The sequence below is a fragment of the Pundamilia nyererei genome, unplaced genomic scaffold (genome assembly GCF_000239375.1).
Source record: "Pundamilia nyererei isolate P.nyererei 1_Seehausen unplaced genomic scaffold, PunNye1.0 scaffold00007, whole genome shotgun sequence".
In the NCBI taxonomy this organism is placed as follows: Eukaryota; Metazoa; Chordata; class Actinopteri; order Cichliformes; family Cichlidae; genus Pundamilia; species Pundamilia nyererei.
The window spans coordinates 5,390,958-5,410,228 of record NW_005187408.1 but is presented as its reverse complement, the minus strand read 5'-3'; the positions used below and the strand labels follow the sequence as shown (position 1 = coordinate 5,410,228).

The 19,271-nt window shown below is 41.6% G+C and overlaps 2 protein-coding genes across 5 annotated transcripts in view; one reads left to right on the top strand and one right to left on the bottom strand.

Annotated features, from left to right (window-relative positions):
• Positions 1–1,050: 1,050 nt before the first annotated feature.
• On the bottom strand, positions 1,051–12,227 carry qtrt2 (queuine tRNA-ribosyltransferase accessory subunit 2). 4 transcript variants are annotated; one of them, XM_005722662.1, is made up of 9 exons: positions 12,021–12,227; positions 11,676–11,937; positions 11,527–11,582; positions 9,485–9,561; positions 9,171–9,380; positions 8,116–8,315; positions 6,247–6,416; positions 2,798–2,912; positions 1,051–2,641 (listed from the first exon to the last, which is right to left on the bottom strand). In XM_005722662.1, the coding sequence occupies exons 2-9, from the start codon at positions 11,891–11,893 to the stop codon at positions 2,389–2,391; spliced, it is 1,299 nt and encodes a 432-aa protein (XP_005722719.1). In that variant the 5' UTR covers positions 11,894–11,937; positions 12,021–12,227; the 3' UTR covers positions 1,051–2,388. The 4 variants fall into 4 exon arrangements, with proteins under 4 accessions (XP_005722719.1, XP_005722720.1, XP_013771285.1 ...); XM_005722663.1 differs by having other exon boundaries at positions 12,100–12,227; XM_013915831.1 differs by having other exon boundaries at positions 11,676–12,227.
• Positions 12,228–12,465: 238 nt separating this feature from the next.
• Positions 12,466–19,271, top strand: part of ccdc191 (coiled-coil domain containing 191) — a 15,490-nt gene continuing 8,684 nt past the window's right edge. The window contains exons 1-9 of the mRNA XM_005722805.2: positions 12,466–12,836; positions 13,359–13,397; positions 13,531–13,666; positions 13,783–13,935; positions 15,209–15,387; positions 15,527–15,750; positions 17,037–17,181; positions 18,129–18,319; positions 18,523–18,766. Of these exons, the coding sequence (XP_005722862.1) occupies positions 12,774–12,836; positions 13,359–13,397; positions 13,531–13,666; positions 13,783–13,935; positions 15,209–15,387; positions 15,527–15,750; positions 17,037–17,181; positions 18,129–18,319; positions 18,523–18,766 (1,374 nt within the window). The 5' untranslated portion in view covers positions 12,466–12,773. The remainder of the gene's footprint in view (positions 12,837–13,358; positions 13,398–13,530; positions 13,667–13,782; positions 13,936–15,208; positions 15,388–15,526; positions 15,751–17,036; positions 17,182–18,128; positions 18,320–18,522; positions 18,767–19,271) is intronic.

Here is a 19,271-nt window from a genome sequence, read left to right as displayed (position 1 = left end):
ACTATTCAGACCACTGTGTTTGGGGAAAAAAACCCGGGCACCTTGCAGACTCGATCATTAACTCCTCTGCATATCAAAATAATACAGTGTGAGGCTGTCGGTCAGACATCTAAACTGTGGCTGAAAGTGGGTCATAGAACAGGACAATGATCCCAAACACAGCACGAATCTACAACAGAATGGCTTAAAAGTAAAAGAATAAAAAGTGCTGCGGTCCATACCTCAACGTGACTGAAATGCTGTGGTGAGAAATGAACAAAGCTGTGTGTAAATAAAAGCCTGCAAACCTCAACGAACTGAAGCAACGTTGTAAAAAGCAAAAGAAAAAAAAGAAAAGGAAAAAAAGAGCCGGCCAAAATTCCTCCACAAAGATGCGGGAAACTGATAAAGTCAAACAGAAAACAATTCAAGTTATTACTGCTAACGGTGCTTCTACCAGCTACTAAATCATGAGGTGTACTTTAGTTCATTCACAGGACTGTAAAAAAATCCCTATGAACACTCCGTTTTTCACAAGGACTGTATTACTCATTTCTTATGCATATTCTGAAGGACAGAGTGCAGCCTTGTGTGAACCCGTGTTAATGTAAATGATATTAAACATGCTCCAAATTCACAAACCGTTCCCACTTTTACACCTTCATTTTCTCCACTTAACACATTCAAGCTGTTATGTTTAAACTCGACTGCTACGCTCCTATTTATATTCCTATTTATTGTGCTGCATCTTATCATTACTGCAATCACTTATGTTCCACTTCTGGAGGTCACAAGCTTAATAAGTAAACCAGGGCAAGAAAATGAAAGATCGGCTGGGGTCTGGATTCATTAAAGGAAAATTCACTCAACAATCAACGGTAACAGCCTCAATAGGGCTTAATTAGTGCAGATGAAATCTTGGGTTTGTAATTAGTGCGTATTAAGCAAGGGTTGACTTGTTGTGCGGGAGAAAAAAAAAAGCACATTACATAAGTAAACTGCTTTTTTGTTAGCTTCCTTCTACTTCTACTGTGATTGTTTGAATACAAGATATCAATATCTATACAGCAGTTTTCCAGGGAAATGAGGGCAACAGCCATTTAATTCATTTCCTATTTTTACCAACTAACCAGGGGAATTGACTTTACAACCTTCTCTTCAATAGTTTGTCTGCTGCCATCCCATTAAACCTCAAAATAAACCTAGGCTGAAGGTCATTGCTTGTTTTGGCCTTCACCCATCTTTTCATCTTTTTTCAGCCCCTTTTATGTCTTTGGGCCTTTTGCATTTATGCCCACCAACTGATGACAGCAAATCCTTCGGCCCACTCGTTCATAACGCTGGATGCAGTTAAGGTAATCCACAATGTAAATAAAATCCTCATTACTGTTACATAAATCTGTCACAGTCTCCTCTCTGCAAGTCTGCCCCCCCCAACAGACGTGTGCATGGTCTGGCAGTCAATTACATCCCTTCACCTTCACAAAAAAAGAAGAAAAAAAAGCCCCCTCCACCATGGCAGGGGAGGCAGCAGAGCCCCGTATCTTTATCTGATCTTTATCCTCTCTCAGCAGCACGAATGGGGGGAGCTGTCAGTCTAAAACTCCAGCTAGCCAGAGCTCGCCGGAGTCCTCTTTAATGCAAAGCATCATCTCAACATAGACGCTGGTTAGGCAGTGAGGTTGAAAACGACAAGAAGTCAATCTCCACACGTTTGAGAGGAGGTATCCAACTGCAACATTATAAATATTCATGATGCACGTAAACAAATAGAAAATGTTTGATTAGGACTGATCAGTAAGGTATGAAATGACAAAAACAAAGCCTTCCTGGAATCATATTTTACACATGACCTGTTCACATATAACAGGAGAAACAGTGGCATTTATTAATGTCTCCCCGCTAACAATTGATCACACTCGTTTGGTTCTCCCTCTGGTCTGTGCTTCTATGTCACTGAGTTCAGAGGACATTAGTCATCTGCCGACCTACAATCAGCCCACATTAAGGTTTCAGTCGTCATCAATAGTCCACCACCATCCATCCTCACTATATGTTTTATGCAGGTTCCTTCTGACCTCATATTAAGCGCCTTTTCTTCCCTCAGCCGCTGAACCCTGACGCAGCCTCGTCTGCTCAGATCAATAGACTAGGACACAAACCCAAGGCACAAACATCAAAAAGTTTTCTGTGTGCTCCTTTCTCCTTTCATCTTCTTCTTTAAAGCAAAGAGATGGCAGCATATGGAGTGTGTCATTCTCAAGGACAGTTCAGTTCGTCGTGTGACCGGACTTGGCAGAACAAGATAGTACTTATGATTGCCTCTGGCCATCTCACTCCACTGAAGAAGATCTCTCCCCCTTAGTCCCTCAGCTCATTCCCTCTCGCATCTATTGGCTTCCATCCATCTTACTCTTTTCTCTCTGTCTGCAGGCCTCCATCCCCAAGTACTCGTTTCTTGAGTACATCCAGTTTATCGGTGGCCAACGCTTCTCTTAAGGCCCCGAAGAAGCCGTGATAGTGGGCTGTGTTGTGGATCATGAGTAGAACTCCAGCCAGTAGCTCATTGGTCACCAGCAGGTGGTACAGGTACGCCCTCTGGTGGTTCTTACAGCAGTAACAGCCACACCCCTCCACCAGCGGCCTAAAGTCGTCCTGATACCTGGGCAGAAGTTCAAACACAGTTTGAGTTTAAGTAGAATTCATGAACAGGCATTATAAATGTAAATTAGGTCTTCAGCAAACACATGAAAGAAAAGAACTTGCAAACACTGCTACTTAGAAAACCCACTGGGGTATTACAATAGCTGCTACGAACCTTTTCTCTTTGAGGTTCATCTCAAAGGGTGTCATCTGTGTTTGATCATGACGATTAAGATCGCCATTCTGCTGGCTCTCCCCTGCTGTCGCCTTCTCTTCGTTCAACTCCAACACTGCCAAAACATGCATGCATCGTATAAATCCCAGCATAGATCCCTGGCCAAATGGCATGTCCCATTGCAGTATGACAGCAATAATCAAACACGTATCACCGCAGCTAACACTTATACATCCTTTTTTTTTCCCCCACTATTTGAATATAACATCCACAGTCACTGTTGAAAATGGCATTGGCTCCAATTGTGGCTGCAGCATGAGTGATTGAAGTCATTAATGCAAAGGGGGGTGGGGGTGTAGGCTAAATACACAGCTGACTCAAACATTAAGATGCAATTTTTTTTACAATATTGGCCATCCAGATGCATAATATTACCTATACTGATATTATCAACAATAGCAAAGTGAGAAGCAGAACTAACAGACAAACTGAGGCATTTATGTGTGTAGCTGCTAATAAACAACAAACACCCAACATACAGCAGAGTAACATAGGCAGAACTAGAGCTAACTGAGACAGCCTTTACCAAATCATAAAACAAAACCTTCATTGGCAACCTGCACAATCTACAGTACTCAGTCTTCCACGGACCCGGACTTTCTTGTATTTTTTTAAATGGTCTTTAGCAATAGTTCTCGAGGCTTTCTGAGGATCTTTTAGGGTTTTTCTTTGGGCATTAGTGAAGTGATTCCCAAAGACCTATTAACTCAACCTCAAATCTCAGTATGCTGTGTGGTGTCTCCTTCAAAAATTGTCTCATCAGAAATGTCTCAGTGGCAGAGTGGCTATCAAGAAGCCATCATTAAGGAAAGGAAACATGGAGAAGAGACAGAGGTATGCCAAATTACACAAGAATCAGTGAGCACAGGACTTATGGAGTGATGAATCAAAATTTGTCATCCATATATATGTATGGAGGAGCTCGGCAGACAATATTGAGTGTCTACATTCATCTTTGAAACACGTTTCAGGCTCTGTCAAGGTTTACGGCTCTATTTCAACCATTGCTGTTGGGGCTCTTGTCAAAATTGCTGGAAAAATGAAAGCTGAAAAGTACCATCAGCTTTAAATCTGCCATGGAATACCGTCTGGAAAACGTAGATAGGAAAACTCACAATGCAATACTATCAGTTGTGCTCTTTATACTTTATTTCCACCCGTTCAGTTTATTTCACGTCTCAATAAATATTTCCACCCATTTCACATTTTCCAAACAAAACATAAAAAATGAGGGGCGGCTCATGACTTCCGCACAGTACTGTAGTTTCATAGGCTTTGAATGGTAACTCTTGTTGAAGAAGAGCGGTTTTTAATAAGAGGGCTGTTGTTTAAAGAAGGACCAGATCTCTAGCCAGAAACAGACAAAAGATACAAGGAAGACTGGAGGGTTTGCTGGAGAAGAAGAAGAAAAAAAAGTGATCCATAGCAATGTCTGTTATTAAAGATAGAGATTAAACGGTAAGAGAAGAGCATAATGGGTTTAGTGGAACCCAAGAGAGGTGATGCAGAGAGCAACAAAGTGCATAAACAAAGCAGAAAACGAAAATTATCATGGTGTCTGTGTGGAGCTTAAAAGGGGAGGTGATAAGCTTCAGAATAAAACTGGATGGAATGAAGCTTGACCAAAGCTAATAAAACATCAAGAAGCGAGAAGTAACTTTCACTTTTGCACAAAGAAAAAAAGCAGCAACAACACAAACTGGATCTAAGAAGAAAGAGACTGGAGTTCGAAGGCTATCATTGTCACAGGCCCTTCATAAAACCATAAGAGAGGAAACGCAGAACTGCATCTCACACTGCTGCGTGTAAAACACATCTAAAATGTGTACTCTCATCTATTTGAACTAATGAGCCAGGTCAATGAGTTCATCTTTACAAACATTTAAATTTATATGATCTGAAGTTAGTTTAAGCACTATAAGTCAGAGGCAGCAGCGACGTCATTACCGCCAAGCTGATAAGCTGCGCTAGTTAGCTTTTACAAGGAACAGCTTAGAGCCAAACAAATTTAGCTGCAATTAGCAGACACACAAGCTGTGCAAGCTGTTTTTACCTTAAATTACACATTTCTATGGCGTGATCGTTTTCATACGCTAAAATCTCCTTAGCTTTGTCTCAGATAAGCAGTTATCCTGCCTTAAAGTGGCAGAAATAGCAGTGAGGACACATAAAAAGATTGGAGGGGCTTCTAAAAATAGGGAAAGAAGCCGTGTGACAGATGAATACTTTAAGTGGGTGACAAGGGAGGAACGGGTGAATTAGCATATGCTCTGACACATCTAAAAGAACCTTAACTGGGAAGCGAGGGTGTTGACATACCTCCCACGGGGCTGTGTAATTGGCTGAATGGTGAATTAGAATTTCTCTAAGGGTCCGACACCTTCACTGAACTCCATTATGCTCCATGTGCAGAATCGATTAATGCTGTCTGGCACTGCATAGCGCCAGATCCCAAACTCCCCTCTGTCAGATGAGTTTAATACAACTTCTTACTAGGGTACAAGGAGCGCCAAGGCTCCTGTAGATTCTCACTGGGGATAGCGATCAGGATGGCTGTAACTCTGCTATCAGTTTGATACCATTTCACCCATCATGAACTGCATTTCTGCTTGTAAGTGATTTTGTGCTTCTACAATACACACAAACACAAACAAAAGCATAAGTTACAAGCCATCATACGCACATCAGATGTCAATGATCACAAGTAACACTTAATTTCTATTCATTACTTGAAAACCGGCCGCAGCAGCCGTCAGCCTCGTTTCTCACCAAATTAAAATTAGATAACGGCATCACTGTGAGATGAAAGCCCTTCGTCCGTTTGTTTAAGAACCAGGAACATTAACTCCATCCTTTTTTAACTCACCATCAAAGGCTCCTCCTATGGAAATTAACAAATCTGCTAGAGCATATTTAATCATCACTTCTGTTTTATCAGTTAACTCAGACTCGGTGCCATTTAAGACATCAAAGTAGCGTCTGTTCCCTTTTCTAAAGAATTAACACTAATACTTTTTCATACATGAAATCCACTATATTTATATCCTTTTAATCTTTTCACACTGCTCTGGTCATACCTCTTTAATCCACTATTCTGTTTATCACTAATGTGTATTCAGGGTTCATGCTGGAATACAAGTGAAAGGCAAAACTATGGAATTATTAACAATAAAATAAGATGTTTTATTCATGGAGTTCGGTCCTGAGGGGCTGCATGCATGAAACATAAAGAGCTTATAGATTTATATGTGTGCACAAAAACTACTAATGAAGTGAACTTTCTTTTCACTTCAGTTTAATTTTACTGGCTGTAATGACACAACTTCAGCTGATAAATGTGAGGAGGTCTAAAAGTGCTAACTACGTCTCAGCACAGCTCTTCACCACACCTGCAGGGGGCGCTCTACCTGCGCGCTCTGGGTCCGTGGAAATGTCAAAGCCGAAGGAGAGAGCGCAGCCTCGCTCCGTCGCCAGGAAGGGGAAAAAACTCTCAAACAGGTCCACGCCGGCCTCGACGCACGCCAGCACCTCATCAGGTCGTCCCACACCGTGCAGGAGTCTGAGAGTCACACGCACACACAAACGCGCACAAAGACACCAAAAATCAATAGCCTGAACACTCAATAAATGAAACGTTGATGCAAAATGTCAACAACATATTACTGGCAGACAAAAGCCTTTCACAAACACCAGCAGCACGCTTCTTCTCTGGAGTGTTGGTTGGCTCGTTGTTGCCTTCCCCATTTCCCGGGCTCCTCCTGACTCTCTGCCTCCAGGCATCAAGGTCAAGGCGAATTTAGCATTCGATAATGACTCCTCTCCACTTTCTGGTAGGAAGCTGCTTCTCTAACAGCCAGAAAAACCAGCGGGGATGCTGCCCTATGGTGTTCCAGATGAGCCTGTTAACAAGCCAACTTAGGGAAGCTCCTGATCACAGACCTCTCATTTCTGATTACAGTAGCTCTGTGTAGCTCCACTCTTTAAGCCACGAGCAGAGCTCCTCCATCCCCTCCCAGAGAGGTGGGCTCATGTGACATGATCTCCAGAGAGTAAACTCCTAAAGGATGATTCAGTGTGGAGGAACACCCCCCCGAAGTCTCTAAAGGGACTGTAGTCTGCCATGTTTTAAGCTGCATAGAAAGATGTGTCTGAGACAAATGATTATCTGTCCAAACTGATCTAAATTAATTATCCAACAGGACAAAACGTACATTGTATTTAGGAGCCAATCTTCAACCGAGGTCACAATAAACTCCTTATCAAAATAGCTGCTAATGAGTTTTTAACCTTTTCCCCTTTAATTAAATTAATGATGTATCTAATAAAGTGGCAGTGACTGTGTATCATGCTCTTAGAATTGTAAAAGGAAATGCGGACGTGGATTTTCCAACTTAAAAAATACTTTTCTCCTTTTTCCTTTTTGAATGTGTGCATTTTGTCTTATAAAAGTGACCCAAAAAAACTGTCTCAGCAAAGAAGAAATGTAATAAAGAGCAGCGCAACGGATGAAAATTAAATGACACCAGCACTTTAAGGTCGAGCTGAGATAATGAGCGGTTGGAGATTGCGGAGGGGGTGGGGGCGAGGCAGAGCTGCTGGGTTTTCACTTATAATTAATCAAGCAGGACAATTAATTGATTTTGCAGAATACATCAAATGCGGCTTCTCAGCCTCTGAATTATAACGTCTTTACACATTAATTGCTACATTTATCAGAAATGAATGAGCAGCTAATCGATCTGTCAGTTAAATAAGACTTAATGTGTTCCCCTGTGACAAAAACGTGGATTGCCTCTTCAAGACGTTCACAAATAAAATCAGTACAGTCGGTTGTTGTTGTCCATTTCCACTCTTCTATTTAGTTTTATCTTGTTGCCAGTGGAAATCCTAAATTAAATATTTGACCGAGTAAACATGACTATTCCATGGTAATGGGCATTTTTCAGTAGTAATGAAAACAATTATTGATGCTGAAAATAATGACTAGTTGTTGCCCTGCAGTGAGATTCTGTGTAGACACAAAGCTTCAAAAGTCAGATCTCCAACTGCTAGATAAATGCACAGCGTGGAAGAAATTGTCCTGGTGGCACAAAATGAAAAACAGCAGCAGAGAGGGCTCGTTTGTTTAGCCCCACTATTGCTCTTTCTGTTTGGTCCTGCCTGACTGTGTTCGGTGAATGCTTTCCAATTCAATGATGGGAAAAACTGTTTGAGCTGTAATCAATTCACAAAGGTCACGTAGCCACGAGAAGGCAAACCTGGGTTTGTCCTCAGGCAGCTCCTTGATCATAGCAGTGATGAGCTGGGTCCTCAGAGTTTGGTCCATGGAGCCCGTCTGGAGGCCGTCCAGGCAGAATCCTGCCACGGGCCTCTTGGCGGTCTCTCTGGCAGAGCGTACTCTCTCTTCCAGGATGTCGCCTCCTTCCACCACACCAAACACCTCCACTCCCTCCAATTCCTAGAAATGACAGACAGCGAGGGGACTAGAAACTGCCAAAACACTCCAAAATGACAAAAGAAAGAAGGAGCCAAGAGATCAAAATCTAGATTTTCATGGGCATGCACGGTCCTTGACAAGATTTGCAGCTGCAAAAATAAATAAATTAAAGGCTTTAATCTTGCCAGAGCCCATCTGCAAGTTTGTACATTCAAGGCACAAATTTGACTGCAAGTCACGAGGAGCTAAGACAGTCCCCGTAGCACCCATGTCATGAATTACCTGCAGAATGCTGTCAGTCCTCTCTGCTTAATGTGACTCCAAACTCTCAGTTTATTGTCTCAAGGAACATTTGGTTTGCGTTCAGGTGAGGAAACAGCTTATAAATTTACAAGCAATTAGCAAAGACTTACAGAACATATATAAGCATAGAAAAAAAAACACTAATATGTCCTAGGGCTAGAGGAGAACATTGCTTTTTTTTAATCTATTATCCACTGAGGCGTAAAAGAGCAAAGATGTCATATGCACGAGTCACGACAGTTCCCCCGCACCTCTTCATATTAATCCTTTTTACTCAGTCCACCCTCTCATGGAATGAGCCACTCTTTGACTGCAATCAAAAGAAAGCAAAGCAGACTATTCTATTAGTCATGCTTAATGCTGCACCATCACACACCTGCTGATAGTGTAGATACCCACTGATAATGAATTCATCCTAATCTCACTGAGCTTCCAGCTGTAGTACAGATGCACAGCAGCCCCTGTCACAACTGCACTAACATCAATCTTTGTCTTGTGTGTCTGTGCGATGCATGACTCACTCGCAGATGCAAGCGTGCTCAGCGGCTGATAAAGTGTGTGTTCACTGTGTACCTTTGATTTTTGGTGCACCAGCAAACACTCGTCCAAATGAGCGAGAGTCCGATCCACCGACTTTCTGACCCGTTTGCGAGAAGCGCTGTTCTGCCAGGTCTCTCCGTCGCACATGCTCTGGTACCAGTCTGGCTGTACGGTCTTCTGAAAAGCCATGAACTTGGCCACCGTTAGTTCTATCCGCCCACCGCTGCCCCACACTGACACCGTCTAATAACAAAGCAAAAATATGTGAGAAACCCATTTCACCTGTGATCGCACCCAGCGGTAAAGTCACCAGGGCCTTTAGTTTACCACAGCGTGAGCAATGTCACCTTGTTGGTAGTGTAACCCGTCGGGCTGTGCGTGGCAGGGTCGTGAAGGGAGCAGTAGAGCACAGTATCATGAAGACCTGAAACCAGACGTAACTGCATCACTCACAGCAGCAAAGGAGTTAAGAGGGTCGAGCGTGAAGCCAGGTGACAGAGCGAGGCGCTTCGACTCTGCATGTTAATGTGACGACTGAGAGAGGAACGAGCTGTGTCCTTATCAGCAAACCCAGCCGCTGCAGAGGATCAGAAGGTGAGAAAACAAAACTGTCTAATAGCAGCAAAGGCTATTCAATCACTGCTTGTCCCTTCAGGGGCTTCAGAGGCAGAGGCAGTAGTAATCAATGATAGTTTATTCCAAGTGATGATATCGTGGTAACATGTCTAATTTTCTTAAAGTGGCTGCCTGAGGCTGGGTGAAGCCCAGGCCACGTCCACAGCAACACATTTTTGCTTTCAAATTTACAGCTTCTTTATTTACACCTACCCATCACACCACTCTGGCATTTTAGCTTCCCTAAACGGGAGACTAAATAATTTTCAGTGTATTAAAATAAAAATGCAGTTGCCATTTTTTAAAGGTTTATATGGTTGGTAAGCATGGCACACTCACCAAAATGCTGCACATTTGCTTTCATTACTGTACTTCTAGAGGAGCTCAGACTGAATTTATCCACACATGTCTAAATGAATGTGTTTATTATGAAGGAGGAAGCGTTATCCCCTCCCCCCAATTTCTCTAGCCACACCCATACTCAATTGAGAAATCACTTAAATAGGACCTGTATGAGAAAGTGGAGTGAAGCAAAAAAAATCCTCAAAATCATCCCACGATCCAAGAAAACAAATAAAAAACAAATTTTAACTGCAATCTATCAGCCTGCAAAAGGTTATCAAGTCATTTCTAAAGCTGTTGGACTCCAGCAAACCACAGTGCGAGACATTATCCACAAATGCTGAAATCATGGAACAGTGGTGAACCTTCCCAGAAGTGGCCGGCTGACCAAAATTAACTCAAGAGTGCAGCGACGACCCATCCAATATGTCACAAGTATCCCTGAACAACTTGCAAAGAACTGAAGGCCTCACTTGTCTCAGTTAGCGTCAGTGTTCATCACTCCACCATAAGAAAGAAACTGGGCAAAAATGGCCTTCATGGCAGAGTTCCAAGACAAAAACCACTGCTGAGCAGGAGAAGGAACATAAAAGCTCATCTCAGTGTTGACGAAAAACAACTTGATGATAAACAAGACTTTTTGTAAAACACTCTGTGGGGTGATGAGACAAAAATTGAACTTTTTGGAAAATTGTGTGTCCCATTAAATCTGAGGTAAAAGTAAGACAGCATTTCAGAAAAGAAAGATCATACCAACAGTAAAATATGGTGGTGGTAGTGTGATGGTCTGGAGCTGCTTTGCTGCCTCAGGACCTGGAAGACTTGCTGTGGTAAATAGAAAGAGGAATTCTGCTGCCTACCAAAACATCCTGAAAGAGAATGTCTGGATATCTGTTCAAGCTAACCATGACCTCTCTTCTCTATATGGATTTATTTTTCTTTTGTTAACGTGTAATATGCCACTCTGGAGCTGCTCCAATAACAAATCCACTACTCTACACCCACCTGTGGATCAGTAGTCTCCTGTATGGTTAAATATGTGACTCGTCAGATGTGCTAAATTAATTTATTGTGCCATAAATCTAATAACAAACAACAATAATAATAGTGATAAATGGAAAAAGTCTGAATATCAGCTTCAATAATCAGAACGGCAGATAATCAGTCAACCCCTCTGCAACACTTCATAATATCCAGTTAGGTAAAAAAAAAAGAAAAACAAGAAATGATGATAGATTACCTATTAATCAATACTGAATACATATGAATACATTGGATAAGCTCTGGTGTCATCATAATTTAAGCGTAATTAATGGTGTCTTGTTTGAACACCTGTCGTCCTCTTCTTCTTCTGCTCTCATTACTCTCTGTAAGATAAACATGCTGAAAGGAAAGAGAGAAAGAGGAAATTATGAAAAATGTAAATTTTTACCTGCGAATTTTCTGAATCCATCCTTAAACTCCTCCAGCACCTCCTGGTGCTCAGCTCTAGAAGGAGAATGGTTGAGATGTGGTTTAGATTTGAAAAATAAAAGGAGATCACTGTGCGTGCTTTGGCGTTTCCATAATGGGACAGCTTACATGTGGGACAAAGTGATCTGAGTGACAGAGGGGAGACTGATCAGCGTGTGCAGTGTGTCCTGAGTGAGGTGGGGAACGGTGCCAAAGTGTGTGTACAGCAGACACCCCGGGATCTCCAGTGAATGCTGCCCCGTCCTGCCCAGTCCCTTCAGGACACCCAGCCGACTTCTTCCCTGAACCACGCGGGACAGCTCCAGTTGCATCCTGCTCCCAGCCATAGCAAAAACTCCAGTCGAAGCGCTAAAAGGACTCCCTCCAACAGCTGAAATAGTACGAGTGTTATTGGTTTTGACTTAGCCACGTAGCTAGCTAGCCTTCCCACTCACGTGTATTTGGAATATTTACCGCTCTAAGTCCGACACTTGGATGAAACCTACACACTCACAGGGATGCTTGTTTACGTGAGAAACGCTGAAAATCAAACCAACAAAACCTCATGGGCTGACAGGAACTACAAGTCGCAGGAATATGTCGTCATCAACGGCGAAGGCACCGCTTAAAAAAAAGTTCGGGTCATCTCAAGAACCTTTTTTTTCTTCTCAAAACATTCAATTGTGGCGTTATAGGTGGCACTCCATGTAGGAAAAGCTCTTTAAATTATAATTATATTTTTTTTAAATTGAATTAAACATTCTAATAATTAAACATTTTACATTAATTTGTTGAAAGACTTTAATTAGAAGCAAAGTATTTAACTACTTTATTAATACATGTTCGTTATCATTATTCTTTTAATGAATTTCAGTTCTCACTGAAGGACCTATCAAAGTTGCTATGGTGACCCAAGACGCTGAACCCCCAGCTACAGTCTTGTGGGAAACGTAGTCCTGAAAATCTTAATTTGTGGAACAGTCATCCAAAAAAGAAAGCCAATTTACTCCATTACCCAGAATCCACCATAACAGTAACTCGACGAGAGTTATGCTTACCACTTTTAGGTTTTCGAGCACTTTTTCTAATAACGTTTAAGCATATTTTGACGATAGAAATTGAAAAACGTTGACTGTTGCGCTTCGCGCACAATTTTAGTAAAGAAAAGACACCAACGTGATAACTGGGATTACATCATATTAAGGTGCAGTGCTGTATCAGGTGATTATGGCATTTCCAGGTCACAATTCTGACCTGTTTAGGTGGAGAAGAGTTGGCTCGGCAAACAAGGTAAGTCTAGTCTTTGGATTCGTGTAAATTCATAGACTGTCCTAAACTGAACGCTATACTGCATCTGTTTTCCCCAGTAATATCCCTGAGAGAGGGAAATAATTTGGCTAAATGCTCTTTGAATAATAAAGAAGGAAAAGCATATCTGTGTTATTACCGTGTATAAACTCGTGGCTCATGTCAGGGGCCCGTTCAGAAATGTCACCCGGCCCTATCTCTGATACTCACATGCTTGCAGGCAAGCTAGCAATGGCACAGACTTTTGGACGTGTGAGAAATGATTTTGAACTAACCTGCTGATTTGAAGCAGTGGCTAAGCTTTGCTGTGAAATAATCCGCAGACTTTAGGCCCTTGGCTCAGCCTCCAATTTGCAGACTGCCACCGCAGCTCAAAGTGTCTCTGAGCCTGTCTAGGCATTTTTAAGCACTCAAAGGTGACCATGAGGCCAGCATTTTTTTGTGTGTGAGAGCTCTTTGGTGTTTCTTACAGAGAATATTAGCTTACACTAATCTTTCTTTCAGATTCACGTAAAGAAAGGTGATATTGATCAGTGGAAGAAGGTAAGAAATGTGTGTGCTCAGTTATATATATTTTTTATTTATTATTGAGTTGAATGTCTTTGGGGGTTTGGGAATTGTGTGACGAAATTGTTAACTTCAGCTTTGCATGTGTGTGTCCTTTCCCTGACCTCAGCGAGTGGAGATGGCCTCAGAGTTTGCTGTGTCGGAAGTCTTCTCACACAAAAAACCTCATTCAGGAATCAGCAGCCTAGCTGTACCATTGCAAAGCACTGAACAGCTGAGAGATCATGATGAGGCTTACAGTGAAGGTAGGTGCCTTATAATAAATAATAATAAATAACCTGTCTGTGTAGAAATGCTATCTATATAACCACATAGAGTACAGCAAGAGGGATGATGATATATGGCCTGTTGTTTGTTGCAGCTCAGGCCCTTTTAGGTGACTGGCTGAGTAATAAGCTGCGGCTGGAGTTGGAGTTGGAGGATGAAGATGACCTGATGTGCTCTGCTGAGAGGACGGGCACAGCTGCATCAGCTAGTGCTGTGCCTGCTGCTTTAAACTACAACAACTTTGATGGTATAAAATATTACCTGATGAAATAACCCAAAACTCATTATTTATTAAGACCTTCTCCATTAGACCTGTGGCCCTGATGGACGAGGCGGTACAGAACACCTTTAAAGAAACAGTGACCTCTAGAAGATTTACTCATGATTATGAAAGGCTCATTCAAAATTCAGTGTGGGTTTTATATTGCTTCAAATGGCCTCTAAATGCTAGGCTTTATAAGAGTATTCAAAACAATCAGTATGCAGTACTGTGCAAAGGCCACCGCTCATTTATTTTTATTATTAAGCTTCCAAAGAACCATACTTTCTTGTAGTTTTTTAAAGTGACCAATAGTTCTCCAAGTCTCAATGTTTTTCTATATAAACGTATATCAAAGTACACTAGAACTGGACTGAAAATCAGTGGCAACAGGTTTGATGGAGTGATGATTCCAAGTTTGAAAATTTTGGTTCAAATCATCAAAATATATGGAGTAGGTCAGGAGAGAGGTGCAACATTTATGTGTTAAACATGTTTTATGTTCTGTCATGATTTGGGGCTGTATTTTACCAGTGGTGTTAGGGGTCTTGTAAAAATTGATGGAATTATGACCTCAGAAAAATAGGATCAAATTTTGATCCACCATTGCAACGCCATCTGGAATGCATTTGACCGGCAGCAAGAAAAACACACGATGGAACATTGTCAGTCATGGATTGGCCTTCCCAGAGCATGGATCTCAACATTATTGAGGCAGTGTGAGATCATCTTGACAGAGAACAGAAGAAAAGGTAGCCAGCATCTAAAGAAGAGCTTTGAATGTCTTTTAAGAAACCTGGAGAGCTATTCCTGAACACTACTTTAAGAAATTAGAAGAAAACTGCCTAACAGAGTTCAGGCTGTGTTGACGAATCAAGGTGTTCGTACCAAATATTGACTTTCAAGCATTCAGTTCATTAGGATTGTACAAACTGTTTTTGCATTTTATACTGCATGCACATTTTATGATAAATTAATTCACATTTCCTGCAAAATATAAAGAAAATATAAAGGTGGCTGAAGACTTTTGCACAGTACTATTTCAGTCTGCATTACAGTACCATTGGACAAAATGTTGCCTGACTTGGGCATCACACCATTAATCTTACAAGTATTGTGCAAGGAATTAAAAGCACTGGTTTCCAAGATAGAAGGAAATTAATATTAAAGCTCGAAATGTTGAAAAATGGTCATCAATAATGTGAAGTACAGTCTTTTACAAGTACTTCAGTTGTCATATTTCTTTTCCAAAAATACTTAGAACTCTATAACTGCCTTGTCGAGGAAGAAGAGCAGTCAGCTGTCAAAGGCTTCCTACAAGACCTCATGGAGCAGGAGCTGTTGGACTCCAGGATGATGGAGGATTTGGCACTTGATGCTCATCAAACCAGAAAAAGATTTAGAGACCCGATCGTTACCATGGAAGCCCGACACCAACAGGTAGTCCGTATCAAGAGATGCGAATGCTGAAGGTTTGGCTGTTGCTGTTGTGATGCATGTCGCTGAGCAAATCATCTGGAATGACGTGTGTTCGTGTGATGTTTGCAATTGTACAAAATGCTGCTCAATTCCAATGCAGGTGCGAGAAAACAGGGCCCAACGGGAGGCTGAGAGACAGAGGCAGCAGAGAGAGAGGGATGTCCTACGAGCTGCCAGAGAGGAGGCGAAGAAGAGGGAACAAGAGGAGCAGATGAGGAAAAGGCAGGAGAAACGCAGGCAGGAGGAGATGGTTCAGCAGGAGATGGTGAGGCTGAGGCGGCAGATGGAAGAGAGGAGAGGCCTGGAACAGACTGTTCGACGGAGGTAGGAAAAGGTTACAACAAGCCGATTTATCACCTAGCAGATCACATTGTTTGTGATCTGGCTTGCTTCACCTTCCTTCCTGGTGGAGAGAATGGATTAGTGGTAACCTGTTGACAAGGAGAGCTGTGATCAGCCATATCAGTCTGGTGAGCAAAGATAAAGCTGCGTTGTAAATCATGCTCTCACTATGAGTGTAAGGCCTTTCTTTACCACAGGAAATGTGTCATAACTTTAAATATTCCTCGTGGACAGCAGTCAGCAAGTGTCACAACATGGAAATAAACAGAAATCTTTATATCTGCGATGCTGTCACTATATCATATTAATGATTTTTTTGTCTACAGTTAATAATACTGACAAACTAAAAAGCCATTTAAGGAATTAACAAGAGAGCTGAGACTTGAAGGATTATGGGAGGTGAAGTGTTTAGAAAGAGACCACACATTCTCTATGAACTACAAAATGACACAATATATGAAACTAAGAAAAAGTACCACAAAAAATAGAAGATTTTATCCCAATTAGCATCATTGTGCTAACAGTCTCATGTTAGCTGGCAAGGCTAATGTTTGGCTACTATAAAACATATAGTAGCCAAACATTAGCCTATATAGCAACACCATTAGTGTTTCAGGTATTTGTACAGAAACCAAAAATATAATAATGGTTATATGGAACTTAGAGGTTTGAGTATTGAACAGGTTGTTGTTGATTAGTAGTCTGGGTCTGTGTGGCTCAGATTGGGCCTTTTCTGTGCAACTATCCATGTAAGAAAGTGATCACTCCATGTACAGGCACGAAGTCTGATATCCTCTTGGACAGGTGTCCATGCATCTTTCAGTTATTTCTGACCATTTCATAAACAACATGAAGCCCCTTTAGAGGAATGGTGTTATATTTTGTATATATTCATTTTTGCTTTATTTGTTCTTTTTAAATATACTTTAAGAAGTTTGTATTGCAGTCAAAATCAGATAAGGGCAGCACCATGGATGTTTATTTGGATTTGGACATGAGATTTGACCTTATTACATAAAATGATACTACAGTATCTCATTCATGACAGTGCTTTCTTGAGGTCAGAGGTCAAATGGGACATAATGTTTGGATGCAAACTATAGTGTGATATTTAGCATACCAGTACCATTTCTTACATTTACACGGGGTGCCTTAAGGCACACAGGTTTTTATGTTTGTATCTTCTGTGTTATGCACATTAGGTTTATGTATAATGAAATGTGCCACATAAAGAAAATTGCCATTATGTTTTATATATTAATGTACAGAGAGAGAGGAAGAGCAGAAGTGCAGATCACAGCCAGAAACCTCCATTCAGCTCCAACACCTCTCATTAAACAACAGCATGAGGACGCTAAGCGACTGTATCAAGAACAAATGATTCAAAGAAAGGTTCACATTAACAACCTTAAGGTTGGTACCTGGAAGCTAAGTATGTTTGTGTAAATACTGTAGATTCAGTTGTGTTAAGAAGTTTGCATACACTCGTCATGGGAGTGAATGTCATGGTAGTATTGGGCTTTCACTGATTCCTTTGAACTGGTCTTGGTGGATTGACTGTACAGCAGACATTTTTATTGGTAAACTTGACAAGACCAGAGCCTATTAACTTTCCATTAGTGATAATAATTGGCTACAACTGGTAGTTTCTTTTTCACAGAGTAAAAAGGATTTGTTTGACAACACTCACTGAACTGGCCAATACTGGCCAAGGAACTCGGGAAAAATCTAAGAAGAAAATATATTTACATAAATTGTCAAAGGTCACTTGGAACCATTTCTAAACAACTGCAGATTTCCAGATCAGTTCATACAGTTGTACATACGTACAAGTTATTCAGATGTGTCCCCAGTTTCTGAAATAAGACCCAAACTGTCACTCTCAAATAAGAGGAAATTGGTTAGGATATTCAGAGACCACCAAGTCTCAAGCCTGCTCTGAACTGGAAAGTGCTGGAATGCCAGTGTCTTGGCCTGGAGAAAGCTTTTATGGTCAGACAAGGCAAAGATTAGGCTGGTTGGCCCCAATAACAAACCTAACAACACTGTACCAGCTGTCGAGCATGGTGGCAGTAGTATCATGCTCTGAGACTGCTTTGCTGCCAGTGTCACTGGTACATTACACAAAGTGGATGGAATATTGAAGGAGGAGGACAGTTCAAGGAATCATTAAAAGCCCAAAATTACTATGACATTTATGCCCATGATGACTGTTCATAAACTTCTGACCACAACTGGTCAAATCATCTGGAATGGCGTGTGTTCTTGTTGCTATTATATTGTATACATATATAATAGCAACCTTGTTGCTATTATATATGTGAATTTATGTTTCGCATGAATTTGTGTATATGGTTTAGTGTCTGCAAAGGCATTTCTCTGGGTGGTATTCAGTCGTGCTGGACCGAAGGCTACGTATGGGTAAGGCCAAGGCTCTCTATGACTGGAAGAGGCAGCTAAAAGCATGGCGGGCGTGGCGAGCGGTGGTGTGGGCAGAACGAAAGCAGCGCGAGGTGGCAAGAACAGAGGAAGCACTGCGAACCGAAAGCAGGCAAGAACCAGAGATTGTAAACATTAAAGTAGCTCTTATTGTATCATCGATGCCCTCCCCTTCTACCAAAATCTAAAATCAAACTATTAATTGAGAGTATCTCAACAGGTCACTCATTGACTGAGAAGCATTTATATCCAGGGTGCAGTGACCCAGCAGTAATTGAGGGCAAGAAATATGATCACATCCGTATCTTCCTCCAGACAGTGCCAGCTGGCTGCTGAAAGTGACCGAAGGCGGTTGCTACGGCGATGTCTAAATGAGTGGCAGCTATGGTGTCGGACGGAGAAGGAACAACGTGAGCTTTTGGCCCGGCAGCAGGAAATCAAACAAAAGATGGCTGCTCTAATCAGTGCTGCATCAGCAGGCAAACTCAAGGCCACAGAAAGTCTGGCTTATCGGCCAATAATGGCCCCACCGGAGGCACCGAACCGGACCACAGAGAAGGTGAGACTCACAAATCCTCATGTCATCAGCAGCGGTGCACTCTCTTCATTAATGATTCCCACTGAACACAATCTGAAAAATATTACAGCGAGTGAAATCATGACTAAAACATCAGCTTTGATAGGCGGTGCTGAAAGCCTAATTACAGAGGCAATTACTGAGTTTCGGAGCTTAACTGAATGAAAAAATTTCCCTTTTAACGTTCCTCTTTGCATGAAATAACTTGACCTTTACTCAGCCCTTCAGCCAAAGAAGGTTTTGAAATATTTACAACTCTTTAGAGAGCAGGGATGATGAACAGGAGGGCAGAGACCTGATGGAAGAAATGCTGGAGAAACACATGAGATGCGTTGGCTGGTTTAACCTTTACAGCAGAGAGTTGTTTTGATGATGTTTTCTTTCCTCGTGTTTACTATCTGTCTCTACCGTGACTCTCTTATAAAGGAAAATGATGTAATTGTCACAGTCGGCTATGTGGGAGGCAGGAACTTGACAAAGAGAGAAA